Raw genomic sequence first — 20,174 nt, forward strand, 5'->3', positions numbered from 1 at the left:
GCCTCAGGCTACCCCTTTGTGAGTATCCATACATACCAACCAACCACTTGTGTCGTGTTATGTGTCTGATTAGGTCGCAAGCAAGCACCAGCCAGGTACGAAAGTACTTAGATACCCATGTACCTATGGTTTCCACGCTTGAAGGTTTCCCTCTGCCTTACGGTGTCGTAATGGACCTCGTCTTTCTTTTTTGTTTACGCGCCGCCCGCCGAAGTATGCCTGCGCTCTGGTCCGGTAGACTCTTGAGCGCCACCTGAGCAGAATTTTGTTAAGGTTGTTGTGGTTGCTTTCGAGTATCGCATTTGGATCTCGGTCAATTTCAGACAACAAGCTATGTCTGGTGCATCCATCCCCTGTCTTTCTCCTCGAGTCCAACTCCACTCCTTCGCCAGCAAGGAGCAGCTGGCCTTTGGTTGCCCTGTTAGACAAACTAGCAACAGATCGTCATGAATATTTTTTCTTCCTCGCCCTAACTGTGTTCAGGTTTTTCCTTTCCTTCCGGTCACCGTATGTGGGGGCCACCAAACTGTCACCATCACTTTCGTGACTACGCAAGTTTTGCTTGGATGGGGACTAAGGAGACGCTAGACAAGTCAGGTAACATCAAAGCATGTACATGTGGTGTGGAATTTCGCTGTCCTCAGCTTGACTCTCAGTCGCATCTGGTGTCGGACCAGCCCCTCGTCTATTTGTCTGTTCTGGTTCTGGGTCCCGGGACCTCCTCCCTCATGTCCACCTCCTTCCTGCCTTTCTGCTCAGAGATCAGAGCCTTGTCCCAGCTTGTTTCCCGCCCTGTCCGTCTCTCTCCAATTCTTCCTGGTGGGGCTCTGGTTGTGCCTCACGCCGCAGTCGGGCATTTGGCCGATGCTATTATTGTAGCGGACCAGATTTTGCTGCTTGCAAATTGCATATCCCGTCCGCTACCGAGGGCTTACCAGTTCCGTGTACTTGTTTCTTCGTTCAAATGCCGCGCAAAGTCGGGTTCCCAGTACTTTCCGCCTCGTTTACTGTGCTAGGTTCCCTACCTAAGGTTAGTATCCGGCCCCGCTATGCCTTTACAGCCTCTCTGCAGATAGCCCTCCCCCTTTTTTCTTCCTCTGTCTGTCTGTCTGTCTCTACTAGTCTTCATTGATTTGTCGGGGCCTTCCTTCCTCCAGGGATAGAATAAATTTCATTCTCATCCGCACGCACTTGCCGCATAGGCGGATGTCGGTGGCTCATTATCCACCTGACTCTTGCTTGGAGGCAGGCTGACTGGTTAGAGCCGAGGGAGCCAACAACCAGGACAGCGACGGGGAGGAGTCTGCGTACCAGATACCCAACGCCCCCGCACACATGGATGATACTTCCTGAGCAAGCCTTACCACCCACTGACCGACCGACCCATCCACCGTCGTTGGGCTTTTCGTGTGAACATCACTCACAACTCACTCACCCTTCCATCCACATCCATGATCCATTCTGGAGGTTTTGCAATCCCACATTCCAATCTGCTGTACTTTACCCAAACGCCGCCAACACATCGATTTCCTGACCGCCCTGCCTGCAGAGACGCCCAGCCACCACGTCTCTCTGCCTCCTTCAACTGAATTCGATCCATGGATAGGATCCAACTGTGGAGGAAGGGAAGCAGCCTGCCCGCCTCGTTATATCACTGGCCGGAACCATTGATGCGGATACGTCAATCATCCCGTGTACCCAATTTCGTCCATGGCAAATGACACCGGCGTCTACGACTCAAGCCTACGCTTGCATGACCACCTACAATATGACCGGCCCACGAAACGAGGGGGCGGATAAGTCCTGCGTATCCGGATTCCAACAAAGCATCATCGTCAACAGTCCATCTTGTACGTGCGAGACCGCAGTTTACGGCTGCCACATTCCTGTCTAGGATATGCGCATCCATCGCCCCCGGTTGGTTCGTGGCCTTGGTCAGACTCGGCTTGCACGCCACACAGGACTCAGGCGGGTGCAACATCAGAACAACTGATACCTCTCGTCTAAAGTCTGAGCGAGCGAGCCCGCAGCCCACTGCCCAACTCCAGCCACTCACTTGGTAGACAGCCGGCCCAGCGGCCTCGCAACACGCTTGTTTCCTCGCGATAGAACAGCTCGCGCAGCATTTCTGGCTAGCGGTCCTGGACCTTGGCCCTTTGCATCCAAGATCTTTCTCACAACCTTCGCCAGCCCATTGATGCGACGCCTACCCTCTTTCCACCCACAAGTAAGCCGCTTCAAAGGGACAAGAGAATAACATGCTACCTCCACCCTACACCCGAAGCTGCAACTCACACATATTGTGTGGGCATGCTCAACCCTCCTCGTCGTTGTCGTTGAAACCCATCCACTCCTTCTGACCCTGGGTGTGTGGGCAAAAATGCAAACCAACATAGTCGGTTGAGTGAGATCTATGATCCGCTTCAATCCGTCCCACCTCCCATCCTTTTGGAAAGCGGCTTGTCATTCGATACTTGGACACCGTCTTGGCACACGCCCCCATATTTCTGTCCTAGGATGGCTGCAAACAATCAACGTTCCGTTTCGTACCTTGAGATGCCGCTCAGCAGGGTCAAACATGGCCAGGTACGCAGGGCACACCCAGACGCACATTCACACACGTCTTCGTAGCGTACGACGACGACCGCCGATGTACTTGGTGTACAGGGCACATCTCTTCTCCTGGACGCCGGAGTCGCGGCCGACAGATGGATGGATCAAAACGGGACTAGACATCAGATTGGGGATTTCGCGCGTCTTGCGACAAAGTCCCCTCTAGGCGGGCTTTCGCTACCGGGCCACCCAGCCTGGGATACTGACAGAGCTGCATCTTGCCATACCCTCCATGAAGCTGTGGGCCAACAAGCGGACATGGTTCTCTCGACAACTTGTAAGGTACGTACCGAATTGTCAGGGCAATCCCCCAAGCGGAGCCACCTCCGTGCTTTCTCTAAAGTTCTTTTGCGCCTTGGGACCAAATCCCAGTGTACAGGTATGTGCTTCGCGACCTCGTTTTCCCCCGTCCTTTTTGTCTGTTTCCCTCCCTTCTTTTCTTTCCCTGCAGCTGCTTTAGTATGTATACCGAGGAGGTTCAGAGAAAGAGGGCGCTCAAGTGTTCGTATCTGTATGGGTACACGATGGATAGCCAGTACTTTCGGTGAGTGTTTGCTGGTTAGCTTCGAGCGGAGGCACAAAGATGTAATGGGCTGTTGTCTCGTCTTCAAGGCCCTGCCGGTTATTCGTCTGGGAATTGAGTCCGTATCCCCTTCTTCCCATTGTCAGACCGTCACTCCGTCGCAGCCACCATGTGCACTAAGCCAGATGTCATCAATACCCCGCCAGGTGGCACTCTGGAGGAAACCACCAAAAACATACAAGGCAAGCAAGATGCGCATCCCCATCTGCGCTACGCATTCCTAGTGTGTGCACACAATGTATCATTGCTAGGGGCAGCGAAAGATTCTCGTTGGGTTCTATGGATCCTCTACTATCCCGACGCCCCCTCTCGTCCGATCCGTCAGTTCAGCCAGAGGTGGGGCCTTGAGGCCTCGACGACGCCCAACGAGTGGTCGGACAGCGGCGGGGATAGCAACGGTTCAATGCAATAAGCTCACCCTCCGGGCACAGCAGCAAAGAGGGATGTGGTTCTCCCCTTGGACCCCTTCTTTAGTCTTTCTACCCTGTGCTGAGGCGCTTTGCTCTCTCGGTCTCCCATGGTTGCTAACTGCTGGAGTACGATGTAGAGTCGCACGAGACGCAAACAGGGGTGACATTTCCAAACTCCGACCTGGCGGCGTGAGCGCTTGGGCCGAATGGTTCCTTTTGGACCAAAGGCATTCCATCCATGTTCTTTTTTTTTCTTTCGCTTGGCTCCTTGACCGCCCGCCGCCCGCCTGTCTCATCGGCCCTGCCCCATATGGCTCATGAGAGAGGTACGTACCGCTCTGTTGCGTACCTACCTAGGCTTTCGTCCATCTCGACACAAGCCTTGCATCCCGCCATGACACCACAGGCGCGGTTGCAGCTCTGGTATGGCAAGGCATGTCTCAGTACGTACTTGCACCCTCTATGACAGTGTAGGAGAGGGCACCACTACCAACGACGTGAGTACGGCGTCGAATTGGCAGCGCAACCCGGTTCGCTCTACGGTCCACCTCGTCCATTGATTCCATCCGTCCATCCTCCTTCCACCACCCAGCATCCCTCCCTCCCTAATCCTGATCCCAATCCCATCATGGCCCTCCTCCACCCACTACCAAAGTAGCGTACCGGGGGAGAGACCAGAGCAATGCGAAGCGAAGCAGCTTTCACCCGTCTACATCCACATCCTCGCCCATACCCACACCCACCGCCGCTTCGCCCACACGCGCGCTATCGACAAGTCCGTCCCATGCTTTTCCCTTCTACCCCCCTTCTCCCTCCGTGCATTGTGCTCCCCTTCTCTCCCCTCCTTGCCCCTGGTCGTAGAACACCTACCAATTATGTCTGGCACCCACAGTCGCCCCAAGAGAATCAGCCGCCTCGACTCGGAACTGCACGACGCTCCATTGCTGAATCCCTACCCCAAATCCATATGACGCAGCCCGCTGGTCGCGCCCACCCCTTCAACTCCCAGACAGACTTGCACACAAAAAAAAGGTACGGAAGCAGTACGTACCGCCCCTGTCCATCCACGCCTGGGACATCTGCACCATGCGGATACCTCCCATCAACATCACATCCACCCCATGCGCGCAACCCACGCTTGCTGCCTCTTCGTGCACACATGCCAAACCGTCCATAGTCTTAATCACTTTTTGTCTTTTCTTTCTTGGCCCACTCCGTGGCCGTGGGTGAGCATTCGCTCCCCCGGCCGGAGCTAAGGTTTTGATTGTACCCTTCTTCAAGACCGATCTAGTATCACCCATGTCTTTTCCTACTGTACCTCCCTTTGGAACCTGGAACCCTTAGGAGCAACATCCTCTTTTCCCATACATAGCCGCAGCCGAGCCCATCCTTTCCAACTTGTTTATATCGTCACCATCCGCTGCATCTCGACCAGTTCCGTCTAGAGAGTAGACAGACACAACACAAACACGCATACACATACACATATTCTACATCACTTCCAACAACACAACGCCTCTTGTCTTCTCCACAACACGTCACGCGACACACAACACGACAAGATGATGCCGGCACTCATGGGAGGCGTCCTTCCTGGACCCTTTCCTGCCACCTATCACACCGATGCCTTCTTTGATGATCTGTCAAGACAAATGGCCGCTTCTCAGGCGTCACGAAGGTTATCCCGAGGCTCCAGTGGACAGCAACGGAACGGAGGTGTGATGCGCGTGGCAAAGCCCACCAGTGCCAACAGCAGCCCGAGGTCAACATCGGCGAGGAGAAAGACTGTGGTGAATGATGGAAACTTGGCAAGGCGGAGGCAACAGCCCATGGACCAAGTCACCATGCCCGAGTATGCCTCTCAGTCTCGACCGAGCCGTCCTCTCAGCTGGCACCCTCCCACCTTCCAACACCAACAACAAAAGATGCCTGTTGCCCAGCACATGGCTTCGTATCCGTTCCCGCCTACTGCCTCATCATATGACACCGACAGCTACCACGCCTATCAGCAATTCCCGCCAACCCCGGCGGCTTACTCGTGCAACACTTCGCCGGTTGCCTCATTCTCCCCTCTTTCTCTGCCGTTCGGCACCTATGACAGCTCGGCGTATCTGCCTGTCGAAGGCTGGAATACTCCCCATCAGACACCACCGGCATACGTCTCATCGGAGACCACTGGATACGCAGAGCCCTTTCCGGGTCTGCCCACCACCCTACCGGACCTCACACCTTCCACGTCCACACACTGGAACTCGTACCCGTTGAACGGCTTCACCAGCACATCTCCTCCCACGCCCGAGACGCTGCCGCAGGCTCAGCAGCCCCAACCCATTGTCCCCAACGAGGACAACATTCCTTATCAACCTCTGGATGAGCCCGAAGAGGAAGGCGAGATCCTGGTCGGCATGGGTCTGTACGACGCGCCAGACAAATACGACCAAGACCCCCAGCTCGACGCTTCTCGGTCCGCCATGTCTTCCCTGCTGGGCGCGTCGTACCGTCCCCGCGAAGCTACCGGCAAGGGTCTGAAGTTGGAGGAGTCGTGGCAGCCTCCTGAGAGCGATGACGAAGAAGAAGCGGAACAGGATGATGCCGACGGCGAGGACTCGGATTAATGACATGACAAAAGACCACTCGGTGTGGTGCGACACCAGCGCAAGCTGTTATGATTCCACGACGAAAATCTGTATAACTATGTATGATTTGAAGATGTACGACCAAAGCTTTTGGGGTTTATGTCTGGACCGAGCGAGCGGATAATCTCAATCTCGTCAATGGTCCAGGAGCAGTGGGTGGAGAGGGGGGGTGCAGAGAAGGAGAGGAAAAGAGACATACCCAGACGAGAGAAAGCATGGACCCAAATCAAATGGTCCGTGCGCTTCTCCCAACAGAAGCGGTGCAAGAGCTGCCTAGATAGAAAACAATCAAAACCGCGTCTGGCGCAAACATGACAAACGCAATTAGGCTCCGATATGAAATAATTTGACACTTCAATTTGCTGACCCAACCGAAGAATGAGCCAGTTTATGCATCGGTATCTGCCAGGCTCAGCCGATTGTAATTGCACACATCGCACAGCAGAGGGGAGGCGCTGGATCGAAGTTCAATCGTCAACGCGGACACTAAAAATAAGCGAGAAAGAGCCTCCCGAAAGCAACCCTTGTCGAGGCATGGCATGAGCTGCATGTGGGCCCATGGGCCCCTGTCAGGCTCAACCTGTTAGCCAATCAATAACTTTCTTCGCTATCCACCCCCGCCGTTCTTGCCAGCCCTGGCAAGTTGTGGAACACCCCGACCGTGGCACCTGGAAAATTCTCCAGTGACCTCACTGGCCTTCAGTCTCACTCAGCCTCCCCATCCCCCCCCCCTCTTGTTTCCCACACTGTGCATTCACACTTTGCGGCCGCACAGCGAGAGAGGGGGAAGGATATGAACGTTCGCTTTAGTCAGTCAATCGTCCAGACTCAGCGAGGGGTGAACGGCGATGATGGAATCGCACTTGGTGGATGCACCCATGAATGCTTTGGACAGAAAAGCCTTCGACTCGCTCGTCGAGTCACGAGTCCTCAACGGATTAAGACATTGAGGGAGAACGCTTCCGGGGGGTTGTTACTTGCCGATGCCTTGGTCGATGTGTCCACTTGGACTGACCCCCCCCCCCCTTCACTTGCAACATTTCTGACGATTGACTCACCGCACGCCGAAAAGTTGTAACACAGAAACGACCACGGCACGATGCTCGGAGGCCACTCGCTACCAGAAACCGAAATTCATTCCAAGATCCCGGGATGGGTTCCCGATATGCTCCGATGTTTCCCCACGGATCATCGATTCATGATGTGGGAGAGCGGCCTATTGTTCGGCGCGTGCGGTGTTTCTTGGCCTAGCCGACGCTGGATATCCCCAGCGGTGTCGGCAGTCCGGTCATCATTGGAACGCTACTTATCGTCAGTACGCTTTCATCGACTGATATTCGCGGCCTGTAGGACCAACGGGTCCCTTCCAGAAGTCATCCGAGAGCGTCATGTACGCGACGGCCATTTGCTAGAATAATCACGTCGGTCACTCACTGCCAGCTACGTATCGCCTACCACGGTAGAGCGCGATCAAACGGCCTAGGACGCCCACATCACTGTCATAGAGGATGTCGGGCTCGGGTTTCCAGAATTAACCACACCTCCGCAGTCGACGCCATCGAGGAGAACCACTGCGATGGCGGCAAGATCGTGTCCTTCCTTGAGGACGTCTCCAGGTGCTGTTGAGATCCACCGCATGGAAGGATGCCACTAGACCTGTGTACGGCACCGCGTTTATCGTCTCCCGAGGCGACGTCCGATACCCCCGGGACAAAGATGAAGCACAATCTCAGCCGCCTGCGGTGGATCTGCGTCTCCTCGGGCGAGCGGAATCGCTCCCCGACGGCGACCTGCTCGAGAAGACCATGTGGCCCGAGGACAGCCAGGGCGGCAATTATCATGCTCCAGTGCAAGGCCGGGAATGATCTCAATGGCATCTCCCAGGAGAAAGGCGGACGTCGACCCTCGCCGAGTACGGCAATTTTAAGGGGCTATCTAGTCATAGCCAAGCTCGTTGGTGTCCCCTGCGGCGTCTCCAGTGTCCAGCGGCACAGTTGACTGAACGCGACGTCCTCGCTCCGAAGAGTTCCATCTAATATCAACAATTTCATCACGAAGGCGGCTAAGGACAAGCACGGCGGCATCCGCATCAATAGAGACACCAACTTGGTTGTTGGCCCGGATACCAGACTACCAGATGTCTGCTGATGCGAAACTGAAGGAAATAGCATGACGATGCGTTGATATGGACGTAAGTATTGAAGCGAGAGAAGGGGAAAAGGTTATGGATTTACCTCAGAGAGGGGGGGGGGGCTGGCATTGACATGTTGACAACAGCTGGCCATTGGCAACTGGTCGCTAGTCATTGGTCCCGAACCATCTCATTCGTGAGCCTGAAGACTGCGTCAGCCCATGCGGCATTCGGGCTAACCGTCGTGTGTTTTGGCGCGCGAGAGAGAATGTTCAGACGGCTGGATTGGGTTGGTCTGGTTTAGCTTTTGAAATCCCGAGAGGGGGATTTCATCTCAGCTGAAGAGGGAGCATGCGGGCGTCACCGAGTGATCGGGGACAACTTTGATGCCTAGACCATCGCGATAAACTTCACGGTTGAGCGCTGGGAGGGGGTGGGAGGTGACGTCCAAGGTCGGGTCACGAAGGGCGGGAATGACATGGACGTACGGCTCGTCTGATGTCCACAGTCTGTTGGCCGGGCTGGCCTTGAACACACGTTCAAACACGCTGTGGAATGGAGTGCCCCTGAACTGTGTTTCTGTCGGTGAACGGGTTGCGAGTGTGTACAGTACATACGATGTATATGCGTGCTATGTGCGTGTGGCATTGAATGTCCCAGTATCTGGGGCTGATGTGAGTTGGGGGTGGTGGCTGTTGGCGCCGTGTGTTTGGGTGTGCGTGTGTGTGGCTAATCTCAGTTCACAGCGCGCTGCGCGATACTAGTTGGCGTTTCCCCCCTCCCTAGTGAGGAGTATTGCGGTCTCCAACCTTTTTTTCCCTTCCCCTCACCATTCACTTCCAGGATATTCTCTTTTCATACACAGCCATACCCACCCACCCATCCTCCGTGCGTGGAACGCTGGGAGTTTTGCGACCGGGTCGGCGAAGACAGTTCGAACATCAAGCCCCCCTACTCAAAGCCCGCAACGCCAAGAAGATGAGCTATCGGTAGCATTGAATAGCCTTGAGAGCGGTCTGAAACAATTGTCTGTCCCTTCAAGGGCCAGATCCTCTAGCTTTCTCCGTCTCTCTCTCTCTCTTTCCCTTCCTCCTACACGACTCGTATGGGTGAGGGACCGGCGTGGAAAAGCAAAGCCATACGTACATTCTGACGGCAAAACCGGCGTAAGCGTATCCAGACAGAGGCAGACGGGGGCGGGCGCCTTGCCATATTCGCACTCGCACCCTTGCCGGGCACACACGCACACACACCCATCACACATCGTACATCAGAATGGTGCAGTACATCCTGACGCCGTGGCGCGATCGCCGCGAGCTGCTCAAGGTTCGCCAGCAGTTCTATCCCGCTGCCCCGTCCCCCGCGGACTCTACGTCTTCTGCAGCACTGCCAGCACCACCAGCATCAGCGACAGCATCATCCGCGCCCGTATCTGCTTCTGCATTGCCGACGGCACCACCAACAAAAACACAAGGGGTACCAGCGCCAGCACCGACATCAACGGGAGGAGCACCGCTCATTACGAGTGCCATCGGCGGCAGCAGCTCCTCCAACGTCGATAATGACAGGCCGCTGCTTCTGCTGCTGGCCGCCCAGCACCATGCCGTCGCCAGAGTGTCCATGTGGATGCAGCGCGGCAACTGTCCGCACATGGTCGAGTCGACGGCCCTGCTGACGGCCGCCATTCTGAGCGACGGGGAGAGCAAGGGCAGCGCTGGCACCTACGCCGTCCGCGCCGCCTACGCCGCCGCCTTTAGCCGGTACGTTTGGCCTGTTTCTCTCTACCTCTTTCGGTCTTTCGCCCCCCCGGGCCCTTCGTGTCTCTCTATCTCAACCCAGTCGGGAGCTGGTGGCTGTCGCAAGCCCGTCAAAGTCTATTTGGGCGTTTTCCGTCCCTCCTCTTTCCGGCCTCCTTGAACCTTGGCCCGTCCCTTGGTCTTGGGTGGCTTTGAAACAATCCAATCCTCCAAGGACATCGTCTCTTTGGCCGCCCTTGTTTCCTCGAACCCTCCTTTCTGGACTTCGGTGTCTTCTCACATATTACATATCTCCTCCTTTTGACTTTCCTGTCATTGTCACCCCCTCCCGTACATAAGCACGCCACGCCCCCCCTCCCTTCCCGTCCTGTGTCTCGCGGCGCCATGTCTCCTTTTGGATTCTGCATGTTAAAGCCCGCCCCAACACCCGACCGACTAGTCAAGGCGGTCCGTCTGATGAAAGGCGCATTTGCCCGATCTGACCTGACCGACCTGCTGGACCACACGCCCGGGCAATGCACATATACGCACGCCGCACCAACACACCCCCCCTATTCTCCCAGCAAACACCATCTTGGATCGCCTCTTGTCTCATATTGTCCGCGTCGCGCAAGTGTGCACTCACTTTAGCCCATGGCCTGACTGACTTGACTCTGTGGCATCGGGAGGTTTGGATTTGATGTTTTCGCTACATGCAACCTCCCGCCGGGGCCCTACCCTTCGTAGGGGCGATCTATAGGCCTGTTTCTGTTTTCTTCCCTCCCCCCCTTCGGAGTCAGCAACCAAAGGGGCCGTCTCATGTATCTGAGCCCGGGCTCTTCTTTCCGGCTCCGCTTTCCCCCTCTACTGCCTTGTCCCTTGGATGCCTCGCAACTTGCTGTTCAATGATGCCGATGGACCGTGATTGCTCACACGTTCTTCTCGATTAGGTTCGTGACCGGACTCCTGGACGGACACCAGGATAAGCAGCGTAAGCTGAGCATGTACTCAGTGGCCAAGACCATCGGGTTGCCGGCGACCTTTGTCGAGCTTCGGCACCAGGCGACGCACGAGACGCTACCGTCACTCGCGAAACTGCGATCCGCCGCTCGTAAGGCTCTGGTCTGGATATGGGAGTACTACTGGCAGCACTTGGGGCCCGAGGACGAGGTGGCGGTGGAGGTGGGCGAGAATGAGGGTGAGGGATGGGAGCTGATCGAGGTTTCGGAGAAGAAGGTCGGCGTCGCCACGGCAGCGGCGGGTCGTGCGGTCGTCGTCGCCTTCCTCGAAGAACAAGACGAGGCGCGGCGCGCAGATATGAAGAGGTGGATTGACGGGCTCGACGAGGCTCGGCTGCTCGCCACATTGGACAAGATCATGGAGACGCCGCCGAACAACATCGTTCTGCTTGCTGCACTGCGGCTGTCGAAGGAGATTCTGCAAAAGCGGCAGAATGTCAAGAGCATAGAACAAGGGCACGCCAGGGATGTGGACGAAATCGAAAGGAAGATATTACAGGCGAGGGATGCCCTCATGGCGGAGACGCAAGACGCGGCCGAGACCTCTGCCGACGACGCCGGAACTGAGGAGGCTCAAGAGATTGCTGGCACGGGATGGGCCAGGTTCGAGGGCACGTGGAAGCCGCGACCGATTGGCGTCGCGTGAGGCAAAAGCAAAAGGAAAAGGCAAAGGCAGAGGCAATTCGGGCGGTCTCGGAGTACGCCCCGCATGAGACGACTATTTGGGCTCACCAAACATGTAGCACTTGAAATGCTGTCCCTCCCTGGAAATGACACGAGTGAAGTTATCGCCGTCAAAACTGCGGTCACGTGGGGTTATGACGATAAAGTGGACGGTGAGTCGCCAGCAGTCGAGAAGGTACCCCTCCACGAGGGGGAGGGAAGGAGGGGCCGACCCGCGCCGCGCGGATTTGTAATAACGTCACCGTGACTTGCCGAGGCAGCTGCATTGCATACGGCACAAAAGGCCAAACTCCAAAGCTCTCAGAATCATCCAGACATCTCTCGACCGCGTAATCGCCTTTCATGAATACCTTCGCCTCGAGGAGACCATTGCTGAGAACAAAATTCACCACAGCATTAGCCGCAGTGAGTTGTCACTTGATCTGGCCTGCCATCCTCCAAGATCCAGGACGGGAAAGCCCAATGGACGAGCGAATGGCTTACATGAGGGGCAGCTCACCTTAACCAACGCTATGCATATCCAATCGATCCCCATGTGTGAGTAGAGGGTCCTTTGCGGTGTCAAAAGGAAAAAGAGAAAAATTGGCATAGACCGTTGTGAGAGAGTTCTTATCGCTGACTTGGGTGGTCCTCAAGGGGTGGGTAGTAGTAACAACTACGCCTACCTGGTCAAGGATGACAAGACCAATGACGCCGTCATCATCGACCCGGCCAACCCGCCCGAGTGAGTATTTCCCTCCCCCTCTCTTCAAATACCGCAGACTTGAATGAGGCAGGGCACTTTGGGACTGACGGCTCCACCGCAGGGTGACTCCGGTGCTGCAGAAGGCCATCAAGGCCGGCGAGATCAACCTCACGGCCATCGTCAACACGCACCAGTAAGTTCTTTGGCAGTTCTTTGCTGCTGCTCCGACACCCACGACGATGACGAGGGTAAGCAACGCCAGCTGACACCTTGGCAGCCATTGGGACCACGCAGGCGGAAACAAGCAGCTCGTAAGTCGCCGTCGCCGCCTCTGTTCATCATCCTCATGACCTCTGACGAGAGACACAGCAAGGCGACCTCGGCCTGGAGAAGCTGCCCGTCATCGGCGGCAAGAACTGCGACGGCGTTACCAGGACGCCGGGCCACGGCGAGTCGTTTAACATCGGCAGCATCGCCGTCAAGGCGCTGCACACGCCGTGCCACACCCAGGATAGCATCTGCTGGTTCATGCAGGACGGGGAGCAGAAGGTCGTGTTTACGGGTGACACGCTCTTCATCAGCGGTGGGTCCATCGCCCATTTATCCTGCTGTTGTTTCTCTTCTCTGGAACTGAATGACTGACTGGCTCAACTGGTTGGCATATTAGGCTGCGGCAAGTTCTTCGAGGGCAACGCCGATGAGATGCACACGGCGCTGAATAAGACGCTGGCCTCGCTGCCCGACGACACGGTCGTGTTTGTGAGTCTCTGTCTTTCTTTCTCTCTCCCTCTCCGCCCTGAGGAGTCCCCTGACGCAGGGCCATGTCGCTGACCATGATACACAAGCCCGGCCACGAGTACACAAAGTCCAACGTCAAGTTTGCCGCGTCGGTGCTGCAGAACGAGGCGATCCAGAAGCTGCAGGCCTTTGCGGAGAACAACAAGGAGACGCAGGGCAAGTTCACGATCGGCGACGAGAAGGTACGTCGTTGTCGTTGCGGGGTCCGGTGTCTGCGCGACCGAGGCTAGAAAGGAGTGACTGACATGGTTCTTGGTAGAAACACAACGTCTTTATGCGCGTCGAGGTTAGTCACGCCCTCCCCTGGAGGCCTGATATGCAGGAGCAAGAAGAGCCTGATGATTGATGCGTGGACAGGACCCCGAGATTCAAAAGGTTACGGGGGAGAGCGAGCCCGTCTCCGTCATGGCCAAGCTGCGGGAGATGAAGAACAACTTCAAGTGAGTAAGTGGTAGGTAGGCATCTCCTCAGCATTGCGTCTTTCTCTCTCTCTTTTGCTCAAGCACTTGTCTACACACAATTGTAAATGGCTGCCTGAACGGTGCTTGATCAAATGGCATCAAGGACTAACGATTTAGTCCGCCTTCCGAGTCGAAAATTTGATACATGGGAACGGGGGCGTTGGGGAGTCGGAAGTGGGCAGTAGAGCAACAGGTATCAAGCGTCGGTAGCATGAATGTGTACAGATATATTCGTGCATCCCGGATGCGGTGGTAGCGGCAACTGTCCACTGCACTACTTAATCAAATCATTGAAAGCGTCACATGCATTTGTCACGATGTCTCCCAAAAGGCCCTAAGCACCCCGACGACCAGAGTCGACGGGGCAAGAGTGTAGCCCTGGGAAGAGACGTCCGTCCTGCGGAGGCCCCCATTTGTTTGATCTTGCTTCACTGTCCACACGTGCTCGCTCTGGGTTGATGAAAGCGGCAAGCTCTAGCATTATTTAGAAGCTGTGAATTGTTTCGGTCTCCCCCCGGTTCTCTCTCTCAAAACCCGGTTTCTTGTACGAAAGGAGTCGGTCGAGACATCCCGGTCCACTGGGAAGGGGATGATGCTCTTGGCGGTTGATTGACATGGTTGCCCGTCCATGATGCGTTCTCGACGCGTCGTGCGAGGCGGTCCGGGCCCGAGCCCGTGGATTCGGGAGCGTCCATGATGTCCTTATTGAGGAGCGTGGAGCTTCTGCGGGCAGCCGGAAACCGCGGGTTGCTGCTGGCGAAACATCGCCGCAATGTGACGATGGGAATAGGCACGGCACAGTCTCGCTGGGATCCGGCTGAAGCTGAGCGCGCCTGCGCCGCCACGGGTGCGGTCGGGCAGGGTAGTCAAAATGTTTCAGGGCCGTGGAAGTCTCGAAGACGTGGTGTGGTGTTGTGGTCAGCGTTTTCGTGAGTCGCACAAAGCAAGACGAAAGAATTTGCGACAGTTTTTATACCAGTGGGGGAGTTCCCCCCATCGGCAGGGCTTGGTACCGTGCGTCTACGACTTTAGCACGCGCCTTTGCGCACTGTCTTCCGCGCGCCGTCCCTCCGGTCCCATTAACGCGCTCTCTCTCCCCATCTATCGTCATCGACCTCGACGCCGTCCGCATCCCGCCTGGAGAACTCGACCACGGCCACCACAGGTATCTACGAGCGAGGACACACGCATAGCCGCCGGAAAAGTCGCAATTTTTGACAATATCAACCCCCCCGAAAAGAAAGAAAGAAAGAAAGACAGAGCAGTCACGCTACGTACATCCCGTCCACCATGGTAAGCATATCATCATCCCTCGCCTCCTGCGATTGTCACGACGATGCCCCTCGAGACAACTCAAAAAACAACACTGACCAAGGCGCTTCCCCCTTCCTTAGCCCGCGAAACGGAAGCCGCCCGCCGCGGCCGCAGCGTCGTCCGACACCCCGCGCCCGCGTGCCTCTAAGCTCGCCAAGGAACACAACATGTCGGCCCACGAAGAGCGCGAGATCCGCGAGGCCTTCTCCCTCTTCGCCGAGCCCATGAAGGGCTACCCCAAGGAGGGCGTCATCCCGACGGCCGACGTGCGGTCCTGCCTCGTGGCCCTCGGCATCCCGCCCTCGTCGCGCAAGGAGCAAGCCGAGTTCGTTGAGATCCTCGACCCGGACGGCGAGGGCTTCGTCGCGTACGAGCCCTTCTTCGCCGTTTGCGCGCTCAAGTACCACCAGAGGGGACAGGGAGGTGGCGCTGCCGAGAGGCAGAGGGAGGTGGACGAGGCCTTTGGGCTCTTCACGGGGGCCGGCGCCGGCGCCGGCGCCTCTGCCGCGGGGCCGAGGGATGTTATCACAATGGCGGATCTGAAGAGGGTCGCGAGCGTACTGAGGGAGGACGTCAAGGAGGAGGTGCTGCGGGACATGATTCTCGAGGCCAACGGCGGCGCCGGGGTGGGCAGGGGTGTGAGGAGGGAAGAGTTCGAGGAGGTCATGCGCCGCGCAGGGGTCTGGCGGTGATGAAGCCGAACGCTTCTGTCGAGATAACGATGCGAAGGGAAAGGGACCGGGAGAATGGGGGGATACGTTTGCGGTTCGATCTGGCATTATACCCACGGAGTCTGGCGTTTTGACCTTTGACTGGATGCACGAGGAATGGGGAAGGGAGCATCAATGTTGCTTTGGGTCGGGCCACGGGAGCCCCGCAGGGAGGTCTCGTTTCTTGTCAAAGGAAACATCACCTGGTGGCGAGGGGCTACACGGGTTCTGTTAGGACTACTTACTGTAGGCTCGTCAAATTGGTGTGGTAGGTACTGGTGATATTGATTCTATCTGATCTTAGTAACAGCCCCCATGCGTCCGTTGTCGGTGGGCGCGGGGTATTCCCCATTACCCCCGCGTGTATTTCCATGCCCAAAAAATAAAACGCCTTTGAAATATGCATGCTCCGGCCTTTCCCCTAATGGTTGTGTATTGTGTGTGCCCGTGACCTGACGCGAGGAATAGGGTAGGATATCATTTGATTCCTCACAATCCCCAGAATAATGTCGCTTACCGAAGGTGGAGGGTGACATGAAGGCTAGAAACGGATTTGTCTCTCTGTTACGTCCTGACTGGCCGGTTCCCTTTTTTGTGCAAAAAAGAGAAACCTGCGAAGAAAGAAAGAAAGAACCCCCTCACCCCCTCTCACAGCAGCCTGGCCTTCCCCGGCGAAGGTCAGTCTCCTAAAAGGGGGCAGAACGCGGAGGGACGCGTTCGGCGCTCTAAGCCGGCGCGCCCCCCGCTGTCGCCTTCGCCTTCTCGGCGGCGGCCTTTTGCGAGTCGATGACAACCTGGAGCTCGGGAGGGGCCTTAAAGCTGGCGTGGTCCTGGTGGCGCTTGTAAAAGTAGTTGTCGGCTTTGGGGCGTAGCTCGGCAGGGAGCTCATCAAGGACGCACTCGAGGATGGCGTCGATGGACTGTTGCTTTGAGCCGTCGCGGTGCCAGATGGAGATGAGGTGTGAGTTGAAGCGCACCGACAGGCCGACGCCGCAGATCTGGTCGTCTGAGAAGAGGGTTATTAGCAACTTTGTCACCATGTACGGAGGGGGGCAGACCTACTGTCGTCCAGCACACTCTGCAGCTTCTCGCCAATGGCCAGCAGCTGCACGCGGGTCCACACATCGGGACCAATGTTCTTGGGCACGCGGAAGGTCCAGGCGCCGCCGTTGATGTTGCGACGGTCCTCCCAGATGGGCTTAAAGCCCTGCTTGAAGAGGTAGATGGACTCGCGCATCTTGATCTGGTCGACAGGGGTATTGTTGTTGTACTTCCAAAAGTCCTGGACAGACTCGATCTGCGAGCCGAGCTGCTCCAGCTGCACCTTGTACTCTTCATCGTCGGTTGCCTTTTGCTGTTCTTTCGATTGCCTGGAGAAGGGTCGAAAGTCAGTTGGCTGCAGCTTCAGGGGTTCGAACGATTGCGGTAGGAGGGGGAGGATGTCGCAAAGAACGAGAGGTGGGGGGACGCATCAGCGCAGTGTCACAGGACGGACTTACTTGTCAAAGTAGACGTTCCAGTAGTGCTGTGTCGGTAGGGGGCGCATGGCCTTGAGGAAGTTTCGCTTCGCATCGTCACGCTGGTCGGCCGGGGAGCTGACGCTGGGCGAGTTGGGATCGGTGGTGCTCTGGGAGAGTCCCGAGAGGCCACGGGTGAAGAGCGCGGGTCTGGCAGCCATGGTGTGGACGTCGTGGGGGGGAAGGTAGGCTGTGGAAGGAGCGAAAGAAGGGCGGCGGGAGAGGTGTCGAGACGAAGTGTCGATTCCAAATGGACTGGCTGTTGGAGGGCGGCTCTCGTATGTTGCTACTACGCCTGGTCGTGGATCAGTGTCGGGGTGGGCGTGGCCGAGGGATATGTGCTATACTGTACAGTGTACTCGGCAGCCGGTCGGTGGGTGGTTCGGCGGGATACGGCGGTGCCTAATGTAGCAACGAGGGGCAGAAGTGGGCTATCTGGCTGGGCCGCTGGCGGTACGGAACACCTTAAGTGTTAGAGGCTGGGGTGTGGCTCTTGACCGTTGTTGCTCGCCGGCTGGGTTTGTCTCTTCTGTGGATAATGGCAGCAAGCGGATGTTGGTCCCGGCGGGAAGACGTGGGCCCTAGGAAGGGAACTGGAGCGACAAGAGCGACGGCGTGGCTTGGGGCTGTTTGGGACTCGCCAATGAAAGGGCCGTTTGGTGGAGTCTTTTATGATTGAGCGGCGGCGCCCAGGTTGAGAGAAAGGATGGCGAAAGATGGCGGGGGAGATTGGATTGTCAGGAACAGATGCCCTTGAGCCTCGAGGTGCTGCAACAATACCGGGAGGTATTCTACGCAATACAGAGCACTCCCTGACGGTTGGTGCCCCTCGAATGTCGATCTTCCCCCGGCGAAGGAGCTGTGGGACCAAGGCGGCTAGCTACCGTACGAATAGGTAGCTGTCAAGACGAACCGGGGTTGAGAAAGGTGCTACTGGTACTGCGGCGGAGGCTCCTTGCAACTCTGAATGACTCGATATCCAATGAGTTGGTGACAAAGGGTGAGCGGTGGGCGAAGACGGCGACCGAGGGAGAGGCGGCAGGGAGGAAGAGGAGAAAAGGGGAATGTCACGGATTGGCGGCGTGGGGCAAGGATATAACAAGGAACCGTCCGTCTCATCCTATATTGACTCTGAAGGACTCCTGTTGTGCTTCAGGGTAGATAAGGCAAGGCACATGCGCCGCCATCGCAAGGGGGGCAAGACAAGACGACACTCGGCGGTTCAGAGGCCAGATGTGTTGCAGGGACCGCCGTGTACTACAACACACTGCATCAAAGGGGATGGTTTGCCAGTAGATTGGACAAGGAGCGCCTGAATTTCAGTCAGAGCCACCCCTCTGATCGGGGGGGTTCTAAAGCATAACAGGGCAGGGACCCTTGCTCATATTGCCTTACCTCCGTGGAACCTGGAGAATAAATAGTACACTCACTGCCTGGGTAGGTACAGGAAGGTAGGTAGCGTGATAGCTGCATCTCGCGGCAATGATGCCTGCCAGTGCAAAGACTCGAGGCAAACTTACAGCAGGGCCCGTGGGAGGTGTTTTCCATCTGCTCTCACGGCCCCCCCGACCATCCCGACTCGAGAGACGGTGGTGCCCCGAAGACGCTGGAACCGACGTTGAAAACCGGTTGATTGGGAGGCGCTACATGGCTGGCTAGGCACCTGTCTAGGCGGCAGGGACGACGACTGACACCTCGGGAACCTTGGTGGGAACATCTTACCGGCCTGAAACATTGAAGACGGCCGTTGCAGCCGGTGATAGGGCGCAGCCGACGAGGATGAGCGGGAGGAGCAAAGACCGGATGTTCGGGTTCACGTTCGAAAAGGCTTGCTTGTGATTTTTGTCTGTTGCTGCACATTAAAACCAGGAACCACTCGTGCCGCCGTGGAAATGGAAATACCTACCTTACACACGATATGGCCTCGCCCGTTGCGGGTTCCGCATTTGGCAGTGCCGTACTTCCGAACCACCCACCAGTCATGGTTTGATTTGAGTATGATTTGGAGAACGATGACTATATGCGAAGAACGCCTCGTTTTATGCACCGCCTGTTGTTCCTGATCCCCGGCGCTCTCTGGGCACCGTTACAGCCGCTAACCCGGAGTCTCTGAGCCGGCGAGGATGTGAGAGGGAACGCATCACGCAAAAGATGTCCGAGTGAACCTGGGAATACAGCGTAATCCCTAGACAGCAACGCATTCGTCCAGATTCGTTCGCACTCGCTCCGGGCCAATCGATAACCCAGCAGGAAAATACACTGAGCGAAGAGGAAGCCAAGGAGAAAGCAACCTGCGTCCGACAGTATCTCATACAGACGATCCGACCCCCCCCCCCCCCCCCCCAGAAGGAAAAAATTAAGATGCATCTCAGAGACCAGATAATCGGGAATATGGTCCGCGGAGGCATGATGTACAGGAACTCTCCCGCGACAATGTTCCTCCTCGGCCCGTTCGTAGTCCCGGGGTTCTTGGTCCAACGTCGCCCATCTTTTCTGACCTTTTCTGTCTTGGCCACGCATGGTGGGTGACACGCCCTCGCATGTCGCACGCAAACCTCCTTCTCTCCCGTAGCTCGACAAACCCGGTCGTCTCTCGTCATTTGATACCCAGTCTCACGGACCACAAGCCCCTCATCTGAACGGCCGAACCCAATCGTTTTTAAACACAACCTCTGCGCTGCGGAGCGTCTATCCATCCAATGTCAAACACCACTTCAAACCAGGCCCTCCACGGGCAAGGCCTCCCGCGCCCATTCCCTTCCCGATGGTGGCGATAGGGCTACCTCCCGTGATGGCACATACAGCCGGCCAGTCAGCCAGGACGCTGGGCTCCAATGCAAATGCCACCTTTTTTTTCGCGCTGAGTGAACCGCAAAC

The 20,174-nt window shown here is 56.6% G+C and overlaps 5 protein-coding genes across 5 annotated transcripts; 4 read left to right on the forward strand and 1 right to left on the reverse strand.

Moving 5' to 3' along the window:
- Positions 1 to 4,981: 4,981 nt before the first annotated feature.
- CDEST_04909 (uncharacterized protein) lies at positions 4,982 to 6,668 on the forward strand. Its single transcript, XM_062921068.1, has one exon. The coding sequence runs from the start codon at positions 5,169 to 5,171 to the stop codon at positions 6,219 to 6,221; it is 1,053 nt and encodes a 350-aa protein (XP_062777119.1). The 5' UTR covers positions 4,982 to 5,168; the 3' UTR covers positions 6,222 to 6,668.
- A 2,173-nt stretch (positions 6,669 to 8,841) lies between these two features.
- On the forward strand, positions 8,842 to 11,930 carry CDEST_04910 (uncharacterized protein). The gene is made up of 2 exons (XM_062921069.1): positions 8,842 to 10,133; positions 11,060 to 11,930. Exons 1-2 carry the CDS (start codon positions 9,649 to 9,651, stop codon positions 11,772 to 11,774), a joined length of 1,200 nt encoding a protein of 399 aa, XP_062777120.1. The 5' UTR covers positions 8,842 to 9,648; the 3' UTR covers positions 11,775 to 11,930.
- A 171-nt stretch (positions 11,931 to 12,101) lies between these two features.
- Positions 12,102 to 14,686, forward strand: CDEST_04911 (Putative metallo-beta-lactamase, hydroxyacylglutathione hydrolase). Its single transcript, XM_062921070.1, has 11 exons — positions 12,102 to 12,217; positions 12,307 to 12,349; positions 12,449 to 12,536; positions 12,619 to 12,690; positions 12,775 to 12,808; positions 12,867 to 13,080; positions 13,165 to 13,256; positions 13,343 to 13,477; positions 13,555 to 13,581; positions 13,653 to 13,750; positions 13,874 to 14,686. Exons 1-10 carry the CDS (start codon positions 12,155 to 12,157, stop codon positions 13,737 to 13,739), a joined length of 855 nt encoding a protein of 284 aa, XP_062777121.1. The 5' UTR covers positions 12,102 to 12,154; the 3' UTR covers positions 13,740 to 13,750; positions 13,874 to 14,686.
- Positions 14,687 to 14,861: 175 nt separating this feature from the next.
- On the forward strand, positions 14,862 to 16,050 carry CDEST_04912 (Putative EF-hand domain pair protein). Its single transcript, XM_062921071.1, has 2 exons — positions 14,862 to 15,049; positions 15,151 to 16,050. The coding sequence occupies exons 1-2, from the start codon at positions 15,047 to 15,049 to the stop codon at positions 15,760 to 15,762; spliced, it is 615 nt and encodes a 204-aa protein (XP_062777122.1). The 5' UTR covers positions 14,862 to 15,046; the 3' UTR covers positions 15,763 to 16,050.
- A 1-nt stretch (position 16,051) lies between these two features.
- CDEST_04913 (Putative translation Initiation factor eIF- 4e) lies at positions 16,052 to 18,318 on the reverse strand. The gene is made up of 3 exons (XM_062921072.1): positions 17,280 to 18,318; positions 16,843 to 17,150; positions 16,052 to 16,786 (listed from the first exon to the last, which is right to left on the reverse strand). Exons 1-3 carry the CDS (start codon positions 17,456 to 17,458, stop codon positions 16,506 to 16,508), a joined length of 768 nt encoding a protein of 255 aa, XP_062777123.1. The 5' UTR covers positions 17,459 to 18,318; the 3' UTR covers positions 16,052 to 16,505.
- Between the last annotated feature and the right edge of the window lie 1,856 nt (positions 18,319 to 20,174).

This window comes from Colletotrichum destructivum, chromosome 3, assembly GCF_034447905.1.
Source record: "Colletotrichum destructivum chromosome 3, complete sequence".
Taxonomy (NCBI): domain Eukaryota; kingdom Fungi; phylum Ascomycota; class Sordariomycetes; order Glomerellales; family Glomerellaceae; genus Colletotrichum; species Colletotrichum destructivum.

Coding starts and splice junctions, on each gene's coding strand:
- CDEST_04909 (XM_062921068.1), top strand. CDS start 5,169: ATGATGCCGGCACTCATGGGAGGCGTCCTTCCTGGACCCTTTCCTGCC.
- CDEST_04910 (XM_062921069.1), top strand. CDS start 9,649: ATGGTGCAGTACATCCTGACGCCGTGGCGCGATCGCCGCGAGCTGCTC. Junction 10,134..11,059: donor TACGCCGCCGCCTTTAGCCG/GTACGTTTGGCC, acceptor CTTCTCGATTAG/GTTCGTGACCGGACTCCTGG.
- CDEST_04911 (XM_062921070.1), top strand. CDS start 12,155: ATGAATACCTTCGCCTCGAGGAGACCATTGCTGAGAACAAAATTCACC. Junction 13,081..13,164: donor TGACACGCTCTTCATCAGCG/GTGGGTCCATCG, acceptor TTGGCATATTAG/GCTGCGGCAAGTTCTTCGAG. Junction 13,582..13,652: donor ACGTCTTTATGCGCGTCGAG/GTTAGTCACGCC, acceptor ATGCGTGGACAG/GACCCCGAGATTCAAAAGGT.
- CDEST_04913 (XM_062921072.1), bottom strand. CDS start 17,458: ATGGCTGCCAGACCCGCGCTCTTCACCCGTGGCCTCTCGGGACTCTCC. Junction 17,151..17,279: donor TGGAACGTCTACTTTGACAA/GTAAGTCCGTCC, acceptor ACCCTTCTCCAG/GCAATCGAAAGAACAGCAAA. Junction 16,787..16,842: donor GCAGAGTGTGCTGGACGACA/GTAGGTCTGCCC, acceptor CCCTCTTCTCAG/ACGACCAGATCTGCGGCGTC.